This window comes from Lytechinus pictus, chromosome 17 (assembly GCF_037042905.1).
Source record: "Lytechinus pictus isolate F3 Inbred chromosome 17, Lp3.0, whole genome shotgun sequence".
Lineage (NCBI taxonomy): Eukaryota > Metazoa > Echinodermata > Echinoidea > Temnopleuroida > Toxopneustidae > Lytechinus > Lytechinus pictus.
This window is the reverse complement of record NC_087261.1, coordinates 11,564,504-11,580,915: the sequence shown is the minus strand read 5'-3', so window position 1 is coordinate 11,580,915 and position 16,412 is coordinate 11,564,504. Positions and strand designations below refer to the sequence as shown.

Sequence of the window (16,412 nt, the reverse complement as noted above, 5' to 3'; positions counted from 1 at the left end):
ATGACTAGACCTTGAAATCAATAATTGTTTGATAGAAATTAATCTTAAAAAATGAACCTAGGCTAGGGTGCATGAACATGGGCATGAGGTCAAATAACATATGATAGCATGCAAGACTACAGACCAGATTATAGTTTCGTAGAACAGCTAAAAATAAATTTGTAATTTATGCAGGTACATGTACATCATGCATGAAAATGGGAGGGTCTGAGATTTAAAACCCAGACTTAGCAACAATAGACACAGGAACAATAGTACAGTGTTCTTGAAGTCAAATGAAGATTTCAACAGACCAAATTCTTAAAGGACAAGTCCATCCCAACAAAAAATTTATGTGAATAAAAAGAGAAAAATCCAAAAAGCATAACACTGAAAATTTCATCAAAATAGGATGTAAAATAAGAAAGTTATGACATTTAAAAGTTTCGCTTAATTTCACAAAACAGTTATATGCACATCCCGGTCGGTATGCAAGTGAGCAGACTGATGACATCATCCACTCACTATTTATTTTGTATTTTATTAAATGAAATATGAAATATACTAATTTCTCCTTATTGTCAAGTGAAACAACGATAATTCCTCCCTGAACATATGAAATTAGAATTGTTTAATACTATATGGTTCAGTCAAGTTGGTCCATAATGTCAAATTTATAAAAAATGAAATATTGTATAATTCAAACAATAAAAAAAACAAAAGAAATAGTGAGTGAGGGACATCATTGACTGTCTCATTTGCATCTCACTGAGTTGTTCATATCACAACATATGAAAAATAAGCGAAACTTTAAAATGTCATAACTTTCTTATTTTACATCCTAATTTAAAAATTAAGAGGCATTTTGGTACAACAGATTTTTTAGAGAGGAAAAGACTTTCACAGATGATGCTGGTAGTAAAATCTATTAAAAACAAACACTCCACATGCAAATTGTCTAGAATAAAATATACTGAAAGACTTGCAAAAATATTGATAGCACAACAATTATTATTCGAGCAAAAATATGGATTCATAGAGGCCATGTGGAGATGATTGCATACAAAAATAATTGTCACAAAGGTGCCAGGTTTTCTCAGAAAACCTTGCACTGATATATAAAGGTACTGGTATACATGTATTAAAATGACTGAACATCAGCCACTGCCAAAATATACTGAAATCAGTGTTACTTTTAGTACATCCCCTAAAAATTCAATGTAATATCCAAAATATTAATAGCTGAATGAATATAATTGCAATGTATAGAAAATGTATTGAACAAATTTTACAATTTTACATGGATATTGTTTTGATTGGATGTCCAACATAAATTAATCATCCTGAGTGGTTTTTTTTCTTCTTTTTTTTTGATATAGGCCTACATGTAAGACCACTTCTCAAGAATGGAATAGTGAGAAAAAAACAGGATGTATTTGTTTGTACATGAACCTTTCTAATATCCAACTGTAATTTGTAAGGGCGATTTCTAACAAAGCATAGGACCATAACAAAAACCTAACATATCAAAGATTTCAATTTTCACAAATGGTTTAAGATTCAATGACCACTGAGCATTTCACTCAGGGTAGGAATTAATTTTTTTTTTTAGGGGCTACTTTTTTTTCACATTGGGGCTACCACTGAATATCTTGGGGCTGTTTTCTAATTCATGGGGCTACTTTTTTTTATCGCATATCAGCAATTACCTTTTGACATTCCAAGACTCACTGTGACGCCTAAAAGCTCCGAACATTTTTAACTGTAATTACTGCATACATGTAAGTTTTGGTTGAGGATTTGTTCAAATAGACTCAAAGATCACATATATGATATTAAAGAAAGGTGTTCACCATATAGGAATGTCCAGGCTTGTTTATTACTTTTGTCTCAACTTTGAATAGTGATATCAGCCCTGAGTGATATAGTGATGAGCAGTTGAATGAGTGGCTATTGAGTAACATATCCAGCTGAGCAGATCAATGATGCTGTTAAGGCACACCCAATCAAGCTGCAGTGCTGCACCAAAATCATAATTCCATGATGATGATTTCCATCAATGCTGCCAATGTTTAACCATCGGCAGCATTGATGGAATTATGAATTGGGTGCAGCACTGCAGCTACAGGCCTTTCAATAAACAACAGTGATCCCACCAGAGTCGCCTTCGGCTTCACACACTTCAGATTCGAGCCAATCGAGGCCCCAAGACTTTATTGTCGATTGTCTCTGTACAGTCTGTATCTTTTTTGGCTTATCCTTCTCAACAGTATCTCGATTTGGAGAGGCTTCTGGCGCTGGCTCTGGCCGTTTGGCAGAGCCAGGTTGAACTCGAATTAGAAACTTATCCATCTCGCACTCCGACTCAACGATGTTGATAATCAGCGCCGCGCTGTCACAATCACCAGCTGATCGCATACAATTCTGTGCATGCCTAGTACACATAATATACCGTACGATGCATGTGGTCTCGTTACCAGCTGTGCAGTCTAATCGTGCACGCGTACATGTACATAAGCCATGCGGCAAGTGCGTCAACAATTCTAAAAACCCCGTGCTAAAGACTATGCGTACTCCGCATCCCATATTGCATTGCGCGTTTATTTACAATCGCGAAGCTTCCGGTGTTACGCAGAGATGCCAACCTCCAAAAAGCAAAAACAGTATTCTGAGAGGAAAAAAACAGTATTTGGATTTTTTTTTAAGTATTTTGTAAAATATAACGAAGCGTAACGACCGAGCCGGGGAGACGGGGTGTCCCTCTCCCACAGTAAGGAGATTTTTCAACTTTGGGGTTCAGAATCCTGCATGGTGCATTCTCTGGTAAGATGATTCCATTTCTAACAAAACACATAAATCAAACCAGAAAAAAAATGAAACCGGCACAAGCGAATAAAATTTATATGTCTTAAAAAGATGCAATAAAAACAAATATCTAATCATAGAACCTTACAGCAGGCACTGTCGAATGTAAAGTGTAGAAAAATGGTCAGGATTTATCAATCATACCACCTTTAGCCATCAAATTTATTAGCCATCAATGTTTCAGCTCTGATCGTCGAGTAGTCCCCTCTTCTGAAGAAATGTCCAATGTTTTTATTAGTTTAACGACTTTGTGCGAGGTTGAGGTGTTTCTTCCGTTTGATATGGGCAGTAATGTCATTCGCTCCTCCGTGTGAAATAGTGAAATCACATTGACAGACAGTGCACCGTGCGGTAAATTCATCCAGTTTGGAACGGATAATACAAGGCCACCGAGTCGAAACATCTGTTTCCGTTGTGATTTAGACTTAGAGGACGAAGTTGATGCCATGATTAATCGAGACCCGACAAATAAAAAAATCAAGACAACAAATCGACAACGATTGTGCATCAATGACACACACGTGGGCAAAACATGTCTTCGTGATCGCATGTACATACTATGGGGGATCCACTACATGTATACAGTACAGAAGAACAGCGAGATTGCTATGCTCAGTACTCGTGTATCGGTTGTCGCGCGCACGCACCAGCACACAAAGCACCACCACATTAGGGATTTATGCATTAGTAGAAATGCGTAATTTATTACCGCACTACCTATCGTAATGCACACTCGCCTTAAACACCCAGCTAGCTACACACAATGCATATTGTACATGATTTAAATTTTAAGAAAACGTATTTTACAAAGAAAAAAAGTAACGCCGTATTTGCGCTTGCTCCGCCGCCGGAGAACGTAATTATGTAAAGTATTTTTTACATTGTCGATGGTATTTTATTGGGGAGATTCTAAAATAAATAGTCGCCCCAAAGCATTGGGTTTTGAGAATTTTTAGGGGCGATTTGGGCTGTCATGGGGTCAAAATCGCCTGTCGCCCCCGTGTAATTCCGCACATTTGTTAAGATTATGAAACTTAAGTATAATATTAGGGACAGTGATTTTCCGCGATCGCGGAAAACGGACGGAATTCACGGAAATTGCCTTTTGAAACGGAAAGTGCCATTTCAAACGGAAAATCACGGAAAACATATTTTTCCTCAGAATACACAGAACAGCAACAGTAATTACTCCAAAATCTCAACAAAATACGAATATTAACTGGCCACAAAACCTCAAAAAACACGATCTCACTTCACTACAAAGTATGACAATCCACACATCTTGACTCCGTCACTCTCGATCGTACCTCGCGGGCCTCGCGCCCGCGTCCCGGGTCTTGACCGGCGGCGGGGTCGGCCGTATCGAAAACATTCACATGCAAACAACACGGTCGTGTGTTGCTGCCCTCTACGTTTGAAGATGTAACAGCACGATATTCCGGTCTTGAAATAAAAAATGGCGGATAGGCTAAAGTCGTTGACTGGTCGAAACGATGTCCAAAAACCCCCAAAATTATCGATAAAATTTAATTTAACAAAAAAATAATGCTAATAATGTGAAAGGTAAGGATGTATTTATGTCAGATTTGTTTGTGAAATTATTTTGTGTACCTGCATAGATCTGATTAGAGCGGATTCTACTGCGTTGTTGGTACAGTGGCAGATACAAATTTTGACCAGCGCAGCAAGAGTGATATATTGCTACTTGAATGGTAAACGGAATTGCCAATTTTCCGTGTACACAAAGTCTATGGGGAAACGGAATTTCCGTTTTCTGACATGCTGAAACGGAATTTACGATTTTCTGAAACGGAAAAGGCAATTTTTTGAAACGGAAAATCACTGTCCCTATATTATCATTACCGGTATAGACCCTCTATTATAGATTTGGACAAGCTTTTTATTTGATGTTTTACATCATTAGAGGTCAAGATATGATTATAACTGAAATTAAATTTATGAGCGACGATAAAGGTTATCAGACCGGATTTCATTATTTCACAGAATAATATACAGACTGTCCTTAGATCAATCCTAAAATTACACAAATACTTATTAAGAACAGGCCACTGTTTTATTTAACCATTAGAGTTATATAATGCCCTTTAATTAATATGAAATGACATAATCACTGTAGCAAGTACTACCCATTCTCTGCAATACAATAATAACTTTTATTAAAACCAGCAATTGTATCCATTTATGATGTAATATTAATGAATGAGGATAAATTAGGGAGGCCATGACGTAACAACGCGACAATACATGTCTCGTCTGCTCATCTTTAATCCTTTGTCTACAATTCACCCAGCCACCATCCACTGACCTTACACATGTGCATAAAACACAACTCTAGTGGGTAATTCATAAAGGTTTTTGTAAGTTATGCACAACTTTATGCATGACCGGAACTAGACAGCTGGCAACCGTCTGTTTTGAAGAGTTTTTTTACATTTTTAAAATTTCTCCTCGTACACAGTCGACTCGCGATCGTGCAGCCGCCATTAGGGGGTTAACAATGCAAAATCCCCCCGACGGGGCTCATCGATTTTTGTCTTTATTTCATAAAAATATATAAAGAGAACTAGACCAAAATAAGGATTATTATTCCGTTTTGGCCTGAAATGCCCCAAAACGGGATAAAATAAACTTAAAAGGAAAAAAAAAAAATTTTCTTCAGCATGAGATGCTTAGAATAGAGGGTGATTCAGCATTGATGTAACATTTACCAGAATAGTGTACCTTGACAAAAGGCTAAGCTCCTTTTGACAGCAGCTTCCGATCACCATTTTTCTCTTGTCTTCCTTATCCTCAAGTTCATGAACAGACACAACAATGTAGGTATGGAAAGCTACATCGAGGCCCACAAACAGGGTGCTGATGACTGTGACTTTCGTGAAGGTATCAAAGAAACACAACTAGCGGGCCACCGCTTGACATGATGTTATTATTACCCTTGCATTAGCATGGGTACGTTGATTAGGCGCTCAACATTCAAGAAATTTCTTCTAACCTGGTACCCATTCACCTCACCTGGGAAAACATGCCAAGGCTAGGAATCGAACCCACGTCCCTCAGATTGAAAGACGAGAATAATAACAACTAGACCACAACGCCCCACATACATGAAGTTCAGATCCTAAAATTAGACAATCTCAAATACCTTTGGTGTTCTAGGTGTCCGGGTGCTACTCCCAGGGGTATTCCAACAGGACAGCTGGGAGGTCACTGTCTCAATGGTTAAAGCAGGGGTGGCTGGTGTTATCAGAACCTCCTCTTCCTCAACTTCTTCCTTCTCCTCCTCACCTCTCTCGTCATTCTCTTCGCCCTCATCACTGTCATCTCTCAGATCTTGAGAGCTGTCGTACATATGGCTCATGCTGCTACTGCCCAAGCTGGACATGCAATCCACAAGGCTTCTTCGGCAGCTGCTCTTTGGCTAAAAAAAATCAACAAAATAATACAAAGTATGTATTACTAGGGACTGTAATTTTCCGTTTGCCGGTTAATCTGAACTGAAAATCGATTTGGTTCTTTATACCTAGGTCACATTCACTCTACGGTGGCCGTATTTCATTTTTATTCAAACCACCTATATGTAGCTGGTACAAAAAATGTAAAAACGGCCGTTTTCGACTCGCCGTACGGCCACCGGAGAGCAAATGTGACCGAGGTATTACTTTTCATGTGAAAATTAATTATATTTACCTGTGTGTATTACATAATTCATTATATGCTGTTTACATATGCTATGACAAAATGGAATTTTCATTTTGGATAAAATTTGAAACAGAAAGGTTTCATGAACAGAAAAGGTAATTTTTGTTTAAACAGAAAATCACTGTCCCTACATTACTAAAAGGAATGAGTATTATTATCAACCTTGTCCAATTTGGGACTTTGTGACATAATTGACTTGGTTCAGATTGCTTGTATAAACAATTATGAAGACCCGGATTAAAAAAAAAGGTTTAAATCAGGAATAGGCCTATGCAGATTCTATGTATAATTGACAGTTATTAGCATTTAAATGCAAATGTACCTTTTTGGACAGTATTTTCTGGTGGGAAGGCTCTTGGATGGTATCATCAGGCTCTTTCCTCTGTCGAGTCCCTTTTTTAGTGGATTTCTTAGTTTTCTTTGTCTCCTCCTCTTCATAGTAATAAAGTGGAAACTCATCTTCTGCTGCATCTGTCAAATTCTTGGATTTCCTTTTCTTTGGAGCATTAGCATTCTATTAAAAGTAAAGAAAACATAAATTCGCAGCACATAAACAGAATATATGAGTTTGGCCAATATTCAGTGGCTCAGAATTGGATATATAAAATATTCCCCAAGTAAGGGCCAATGTTGCACGAAATGTTGACGTACATGAATGAAATATGTTTATGATGAAAAGCCATGAAATATAATTATCATTATCTTCAATGACCATTATTCATTCGACCGTGCAATACAGCATGATATTGTACACCAAGATTTGAACATACAGACCAATGGGGAATATGTCAGATTTCGACACTTCATGCAATATACTTCACAGGCAAATCAAGCAGATCAAAGTGTTTTTAATGCACTGTACATGTATAGACAGTAATATTCCATTCATTATCTGAATCTTTATTCACAGCTGCCAATATTAAAGCTTGATAACATTATTTTTAAAGTTCATAACTTCACTGATCACGTATTCAATATAAATGGGATGAGCACATGCATCTGCAGGACCACTATTTCAGCAGATATAAGAAGAATAAAAATGATCGAAAAATCTCCCCCCTCAAAAAAAAAATCTTCAAAATTCAATCGTTTTTACAAACAAAAGTCAGAAACTTAGATCAAAATTTAGAATTTGGAGCTCAACATGATTTTTTTTTCTTTCATTTTAGTAAAAGAAGCTGATGCTTTCTGCCAAAAGAGAGATAGTTGGCCAACAGGACTAGCACATTTTCTACATACTTTATCTTGCGGCTTGTTCCCAGGTTTCTTCACTGTGTCAAGGTTCTTGCTGATTTTAGCAAGGCCAAAGACTTCCCGTCTTGTCTTGGAGTAGGTGGAGACCTTCTGTTTAGGTCTGTCCGCCAGCCAGCTGCATTCACTGACGGCGTCCTCAATGAAGGATGTTGTACAACAGGAGCTGGTCTCCTCACGGAACTCGTAAATGTCACTAGTTGATTTCTGAGATGAATGAGTGAGATGATAAGAATTATGTTTATGTATTATACATGTAGCCATGCCTGCAGACAGGAGAAGGGGAAATCGCAGTCCCAGACGTATATATTTACACAATAATCTGTGTTTAGAACACACACATTTACAGCCATGTCATGAAGTAGGAACTGTATCCGTTCCCTGACAACCAACCCCTCCCCCTTCCCCCCAGTTGGCAATATTAATATTTCTTTTATGCAGTGTTGCTATGGAAATTGGATATTCCTTGTATCAAGATGCAAGCCTAAATGAATATCATTGATATTATATCATATTCCATCTTGAATTCATATACCATCCATCAAATGACACTCTCTAATACCCTCTATCACTCATGCAGGAAGTATACCTGTGTGTATTGGTACTGAAAAAATACATACAATGGTGGCAGAGTCACCCACTCATCATGGCAGTTCAAAAATTTAGTGAAGCTCAATACTCACTTCACATGTTTTCTTTGCAGATCTGCAAGGCGTTTGAAGATCACTATGATCATCAGATCCGACGGACGAGCTATGAATAAAGAGGGCAAAAACAAGGATCTAAAAAAACAAACTAACTCCCAAAATCTCGACATACTTGCCAACCCAGTAAAGAAATGATGGTAAAATAGTGGCATTGCTGAATTTTGTACACAGTATCATAGACAGATTTTTGCAAAACTATGATGGACAGGGCCAATGTGGGTGAAAAAGGGTTATCAAATAGGGACAATTGATGAGCATGAATAGTTTTTTTTTGTGTCCTTTTTGTTTCATTCCATCCCATACTGGTCAAATGATTCATCCAGATACTTACTAAAAATTATTCATGATAACCACCCAAAGAAAACAACATCAAAGACCAATACCCCAGGAACGACCCCACCCCATCCCAATCACAAAAAGTAATATTACATGTTCCTAGAGTTTAAAAAAAATAGTAAAATTAAGCCCTAAATTGCAAGAAATTAATGTCAAACTATTTGAAAATGGAGGAAGGTCTATCATTGAATGTATATCAGGGGGTGATTCACAGACAGCTACATGTAAAATCATTCTTAAGTGCTATAAATATCAACTTTCAAATACTTGATTGGACCAAGGCATCTCAAAGCTTATTTTAGCTGATATTGAACAAGTCAGTAGTACTGGTGTTTCAGGTTACCGGTACTTTAAATACATGTACATGTAGGTCGGTATTTCATAGAACTTTTATTCCACATCAATAGAAACACACATGAAGTAAGTAAAAATGGTATAATAATGAAAATAAGGAATGTGGAATTTCTCACTTTTCCAGCTCTGTGTAATCCACTTTTTGTACTTTCCGTCTTGTACGGCCTGCTGCAATTCCTCTTCTACTAGATTTCAGCAAGTCCTAAGCAACAGAAATCGATTGGATCAAAATCACGAGATTCCTTAGAATGATTTCAATCTCCATTCCTTTCTCCCTCTCTATCTCTTGTAATTCAATAAAATAACATACATATATGAATTCACATACTGTACATAAGGAATACATACTGTAACGGTCTTGGTCAACTTCCCACAGAAAAATAATTTCACAACTACTAGAGGTGATAGGATTACATGTATTTTGAATAACTTGGAAACGTTGATCTGTGATTTTCAATGTATTATAGGATGGATTACGTCAATCCAAGCACCAGCATCATTTCATGTACGTGTGTGATGTAGGGACAGTGATTTTCTGTGATCGCGGGACACGGACAGAATTCGCGGAAACTGCCTTTTAAAAGGGAAAAGTGGCTTTTTAAAACAGAAAATTATAGAAAAAATATTTTTCCTCAAAATGCACAATCAGTGCAACAACATAATGGTTGCAAAATTTACATGTACATTATCTACTAGTACCTTAATTCTGACGAACTTTCCACGGCAGCGAAAAATCAATTTGACAGGAAACAAGAATTAGCTGGCCATGCAATGCATTATGGGGTTAAAATTCAGCAACTGATACGTGCATGTATACAGCCATGTACCGATCAGTGCTGTTATAATCAAACAATGTTAAGTCGCTTTTTTCAGCTTGTGAATGTTTGGAAGATTAAAAGTGTACAACAGGACACAGGTCAAGGGCGGTCACGATGTGTGGATTGTCATGATTGTAGCGAAGATCGTGTTTTGTGGCCAGTTGGTATATTTCTTTGAGGATTTGGGAGTAATTTCTGTTCCTCTTCTGTGCTTTGTTGTTTTTGCTACGGATACCTCCTGTTTTTTTGCTGTGTTCTGTAATTTTTTTTTTGGCTTTTGAGACATTTTCTGTTCACTCGTGTCTTCCAATTGTGTTTGTATTTGTATGTCATCTATATGGTAAAGTGTACCTATATCGATAGTTGATTTCTATGTAAACAGAATTATCGCTTTTTCATGTACACAAAGTTTTTGGGGAAATGGAATTTCCATTTATCAGACATACTGAAACGGCATCTAAGATTATGTGAAACAGGAAAGGCAATTTTTTGAAATGGAAAATCACTGTCCCTAGTGTTGTAATTGCTGGTAATAAAATCAACCCAAACACTAGCATACATGTATTTCATAAGGTGTAAGAGCTGGTTACACTTAATGCTAATTTTCAACACCAATCTTTAATAGTACTACACGTAAGTTTACATAAACCTGTATACTGCTGATAATTAGATTGTTCTAAAGAACACCATAGATTGCTCTAGAGTCTAAATGTATCATGTCATGCAACAACCAAAACACTAATATCTTTCATGTTTGGTGTAAGTGCTGGTTACACTGTTACCAATTTTCAACACCAAAACTTAAAAGTACTAAGTTCACATCTACTGCTGATAATCAAATCATTCTCAATAACACCATAGATTGCTCTAGAGTCTCAATGTATCATGTCATGCAATATCCCAAACACCAGCACATTTAATGTCTGGTGTAAGTGCTAGTCACACTACCACAAAATTTCAACACCTAACTTTAAAAGTAATAAGTTCACATCTACTGCTGATAATTCAATCATCCTCAATAACACCATAGATTGCTCTGGGTGTCTCAATGTATCATGTCATGCAATGACCAAAACACCAGCATATTCTATGTTTGGTGTAAGTGCTGGTTATACTTACACAAATTTTTAACACCAAGATTTAAATATACTAAGTTCACATCTACTGCTGATTGAATTGTTCTCAATAACACCATAGATTTCTCTGGGAGTCTCAATGTATCATGTCATGCAATAACAAAAAACCAAAATCTTTCACCTTTGGTGCAAGAGCAAGTTACATTAAAACCAGTCACGCAACACCAAACTTTAGCTGCAATAAGTTCACATCTCCTTCTGATAATTCAATTTTTTGTTTTTCAATAAACAGCTAAAACTGCTCTTACTTTTGAGTCTCAGTATACTATGGGTTGATAGGATGCATCAACCAAAACACTAGCCTATTTTGTGTGTGGTGTAAGTCTAAGAGCTGGTTATATTCACTAACACCAGTTTTCAACACCAAACTTCAAATGTACTAAGTTCACATCTACTTATGATAATTGGATTTTATTTTCATTAACACCAAACACTGCTCTTTGAGTCTCATTTTAGTATGCATTGGGTTACATCGACCCTAAACCAAAATCATTTCATGTTCAGTGTAAGTGCTGGAAACACTAACACCTGTTTTCAATACCAACACCTTATCACCATAGATTGCTCTGGGAGTCTCAATGTATCGTGTCAAGCAACGACCAAAACACCAGCATATTTTATGTTTGGTGTATAAATTGCTGGTTACACTATAAACACAAATTTTCAACACTAAGATTTAAAGTTCACATCTACCTTTGATTGTTGGATATTTTTTTTTTCAGTAACTGCCAAAGATTGCTTTCAATGTAAACAAGTGAAATAATGTAGAGAGTTGTAATGTTATTTAACAAAGTTGTTATTCTCATGCCCTGAAAACACTGTTACTTGGATTATATCAAATTTCAAAATGTATCCATTGTACAATTAACCATGATAAATATTACATTTTTAGATTAAAAAATCATAATTCCAATTGCAATCCTTTATACTGCCAATTCCATTTAGCATTAGCAAGCTATAACAATAATAAATGAATAGCAATGTATATACATAACTTCATATCTCCTTTAGATATAAAGTTAGTGTTTACCTTACTTTTACATAAAACTGTATATTTCCTTTAAAAGAAATTTGTAATGCGCAACAAAAACAATGCAAAAGTATTTTAAAACATAAGAAATCAACTTATGTAAACATACCTTACACATGCTGCTGAAACTCTCCACCGATACAACAGTAGACGTGTCATCAGGAGGGGTAGTAGTAGCAGTTTCCATGATCTCTTCTGAATCCGAGTCCTCGATCTGTGATCCAAAGTGTGTCCTCCTGTCCTTGGACACCTTGGACGTTAGTGCTGACCTTTCCATCTTAGCAATGGTGGTCACTGGCTTGGCTTTGGCCATCCTTGTGTGAACTTCATCTACTTCTACATTGTCTTCTATGCTCCTTTTGTTCTTAGACGAGTATGGTGGGGTTTTGTCATTAGTTGTTTTCGGTGTGTATTTCTTGCTTTTATTGGTGATTCTATCCTGCTGTTTAGATTTATCTTGTTTCATCTTCTTCCTAGATGCTTCAAGCTCTTCCAAGTCACGTTCATAATCATACATGCTGTCATCGTCTGATTGTTCCAGTCTGGGTTTCTCGTACTTAGATTTTCTTTCTTTGTGATGTTTAGGAGACGGTACTTGGTCATGCAGTGCCTGGTCCCCTTGGATGGAAGACACTGATGATCGCTTGGCCCTCTTGCTTTTATCATTGGATGTATGAGGCATCTCATCTCCAGATCTTTTCCTCTGTACCTTCTTTGCATCAATGTTATTTTCCTCATCCTGTTGCATGTTACCAGAACTGCGCCTAAGTGCCACAATCATCTTACTCTGTCTGGATATACTGTCCTCTGCATGCCTCAAAACCTCATTGTCCACCTCAAGTTCTTCCACATGTGAAACCACCCTTCTCTCTTTGATTCTGTTCTCAGCTTTCTTTGAAGTACTTTTCTTAATGCTACCTGATCTGTCGCCCAAGATGCTTTCCATGTGTGCACTAACCATGTCATCCACACTCATTTCTCCCTCAGTAAGACTCTCATCACCCGTAACAGATTCCCTCACAGATCTCCTGGTGGATTTTGTTGACTTTTCTGCAGCTGCTTCAACTGCTTTTCTTGAGATGTCCTTGTGAAAAGGTTTCTTGTGAGGCTCTGAAGTTACCTCTCCTTCTAGTTCAGCATCTAGACTTCTTGATATGGACTTCGAGTTTCTCTTTCTCGAACCTGAGGAGCTTTTCTTTCTGTGGCCACATTCAGCATCATCTACCTCTGGAACTTTCTTCTCTGCACACAATGGCTCTTTATCTAGCTCATCATCAAAAGTCTTGTCCTGTTTGTCAAGAGTCTTTCCTTTTCCTTGGATAGGCTTCTTGAGGACATCCTTCTTGAGGACATCCTTATTCATCCTTCGCTCAGGCAGACTCTTCATGACTGACTTTACAAAGGTATGGATATCCGAGTCATCGTAGGCTTCAGTCACAAGTGCCACGTCTCTCGCAACCTCAATATCTGGGTACTCCTCTTCTTGGTCTTGCATCCGACTCGCAAACTCTGCAAGCTCCTTTGTTTCCTTCTGAATGCGCTGAATGTATGCATCCTCACTATCAAGTTTCCCTTTCATCTTTCTCCTGGATGACTGGCGGGGCTTCTCATGTGCATCATCTTCAGTCTCGGTAGTTTCCTGCTGATGGTCTGACGTCGGTGACGTCTTTCGACCCTTGGTAGATCGCTGATTTTTACCTTGGTCCTTACTCTTAGCACTCCCCTTGTTCCTTAGTCCAAATTTGTGACTGTTTTCCACAAACTCATCTTGACTGCTTTCTTCAGTTCCATCCTCCTGGCAAAGAGCAACCGGACGTCCTCTTTTCTTCCTTTCAGCTGCAGCTGTCTTTTCATCATCCTTTTGAGCTTTTGCACTGGTACCATCACCTCCACCACCTTTAGCAGGAGTCTTCCTAGAACCAACTGGGAAGCTCCCAACAGAAGAGGAATCCACAAAGTCATAGGGGTCTTTCCCATTGCAACTCGTAGAGGTAGAGTCGGCCTTGGCAGTCTCAGGTTTGGTTTTGCTCTTTATCACAATAAGCTCAGAGGCCTTATCTGACTGACTAGAAGCTTGTGGTACTTGTTTTCCTGCACAGTGAAAATCACCAAGAAATGATATTCTCAAAACAAAGTAATATTCTCATATTAATTAATAAAGATTACAAGAGAATATTTTTAGTTAAATTTTGTTTAGTTTGCAAAGTAAAACCTTTAAGAAACTTTCACATTGAAAGCTTGTCACTTAGACTAACTTTCACCTCATGAGAATTAAGTATATAATTTACTTGGCAGTTTTTCTTGGCTAAGTGATTAAATCATGAGTCAAATTCAAATCACATTTGATAAACCAGTTCAATTAAGCAGAATTTCAGGCATCATATTTATTGCTAAACATATCATCATTTATCAACCCCAAATCATTAATGATTATTACATAACGTCCAATTATATTAGTATTATACCATTATATCTGTATTACAAAATTGAGCAAGTGATTGTAGAAAAAAAAATATCGCTTCATTGCATTAACAACAATATTCTATCAATCATCAGTACGATCAGTCGAGACTTGTGTTATTGGACCAATGTTTACATTAGATATGCATTATGGTTAAAAAGGGTAATTCAAGGAAGATGGGAAGTATGCCAGTTGATAAGGATTCTTCATAAGGTTTATAAGACACTGAGGAGATGCAGTTAACACTTTTTGTGTGTGTTACTGTAATATAGTGTTGGTGCATTACATTTCCCCTCCTCTCATCTACTCCATCTACCCTAACTAAGCCCAAATCTAAATCATCATCTCTACATGTTGTTTACATACCAAGTTTGGGACCACTGCTGCCTTTACTCAATGTACTCTCTTCTGTAATATCACTCAGCAAAGGACTTGGAAATCTACCACTGTAATATAAACACAAGCAGATCAATGTATAAACGTGATACATTGAAGGATCTTATCAATTAAATTTCACAAGAGCTTGATTCCGAAAGGTTCTTAATAAAACCTGGTCGCTTTGCAAGAAAAAGAATTGTTGACTGTACATTACATGTTTACACATGATTCCATGGAAAGGTGACATTAAAAGATGCAGTTTCTAATGGTAGATCTTAAAGTTGGGGTCAAAACTTTGCTTCAAATCTCTAATGATATCGGATATCAACAACTCAATTTTTTTTTAATAGATATAGTAACTTTTAGAACTGAGCTCTTCATATAACTGTATCATTTGTTTCAAATTTACTCCTTTTTTATTTTCTAGAATCAATTATCATCAGACAAAAGGAAATAAAAGAAATGACAAATATTAAGATAATTGTGAAAAAAAAAAAGAAGATAACTGTAATACTTGTGAAAACAAATATTTCATTAATTTAGAGACTAGGTTTGACTCTCAAAATATATAAAATATTGTACTAATATGGATTGTAAAACAAACACAAATCATTTGTTAAGATCACCTTCTCCTAAAGAAATCACGTTCTGGCTGAGAGTTGGGGATAATCTGAGAGGAAACATGCCTCTCTTCTGGAGCTGAGCTTGGGACGCAGAATTCTGTACAATCAAAAAGAACAATTGAATGGAATTGTCTAGGGTTTCTCACATACCAAAAATTTCACAAGTGCAATAAAAAGTTGGACTTAGGCACTGCCCATCACCAATCAAGGTATAAAGCAGGCAAAAAATAATTTTCAATTTTCGGGGGCTACCTTTCACAACTTACTGCCTGAATTTACATCATTGGAAAAGCTTAACCCTAATGGAGTGGGGGGCTGATTCAGCCCCGCCCCCGCAACATTTTTAGCGATAAATCCACTGTGCAAAATTTTTCTACCCCACCACTTGCTGAATTTTTATTTTAAAGTCTCACGCAACTTTTGAGACCAAATTTGCAACCCCTGGGTATCCGGTTCAGAAATTATGCAACATTTCGTAAGTGCATGTAGACCAAAAATTGCTCAAATCCAATGCAAATAGTGTTTTTAGCACAAATTCAAAATTATTTCTCCTTATACTGATAAACTCAATTACTTTCATATTTTTATGGTCAGAATAAAGTCCCCAATGATTTCCAATGAAAAAAAAACAAAAAGTCGAAAAACAAAGAAATACAGAAGAAATTTACGAAACAATGACATGTTTAAGAAAATAATTGTGATATTGAATCCTTTTACGTACATTTGATCAGAATTCAATAAAGAGTCTGTTAAA

At 36.9% G+C, this 16,412-nt stretch overlaps 1 protein-coding gene across 1 annotated transcript in view; it reads right to left on the bottom strand.

Moving 5' to 3' along the window:
- Window positions 1-16,412, bottom strand: part of LOC129280848 (synaptonemal complex protein 2-like) — a 55,606-nt gene that overhangs the window by 12,735 nt on the left and 26,459 nt on the right. Inside the window, exons 17-24 of the mRNA XM_054916850.2 lie at window positions 15,662-15,755; window positions 15,024-15,103; window positions 12,306-14,287; window positions 9,329-9,414; window positions 8,499-8,568; window positions 7,804-8,022; window positions 6,887-7,078; window positions 6,008-6,283 (exon numbers count right to left, since the gene is read on the bottom strand). Of these exons, the coding sequence (XP_054772825.2) occupies window positions 6,008-6,283; window positions 6,887-7,078; window positions 7,804-8,022; window positions 8,499-8,568; window positions 9,329-9,414; window positions 12,306-14,287; window positions 15,024-15,103; window positions 15,662-15,755 (2,999 nt within the window). The remainder of the gene's footprint in view (window positions 1-6,007; window positions 6,284-6,886; window positions 7,079-7,803; window positions 8,023-8,498; window positions 8,569-9,328; window positions 9,415-12,305; window positions 14,288-15,023; window positions 15,104-15,661; window positions 15,756-16,412) is intronic.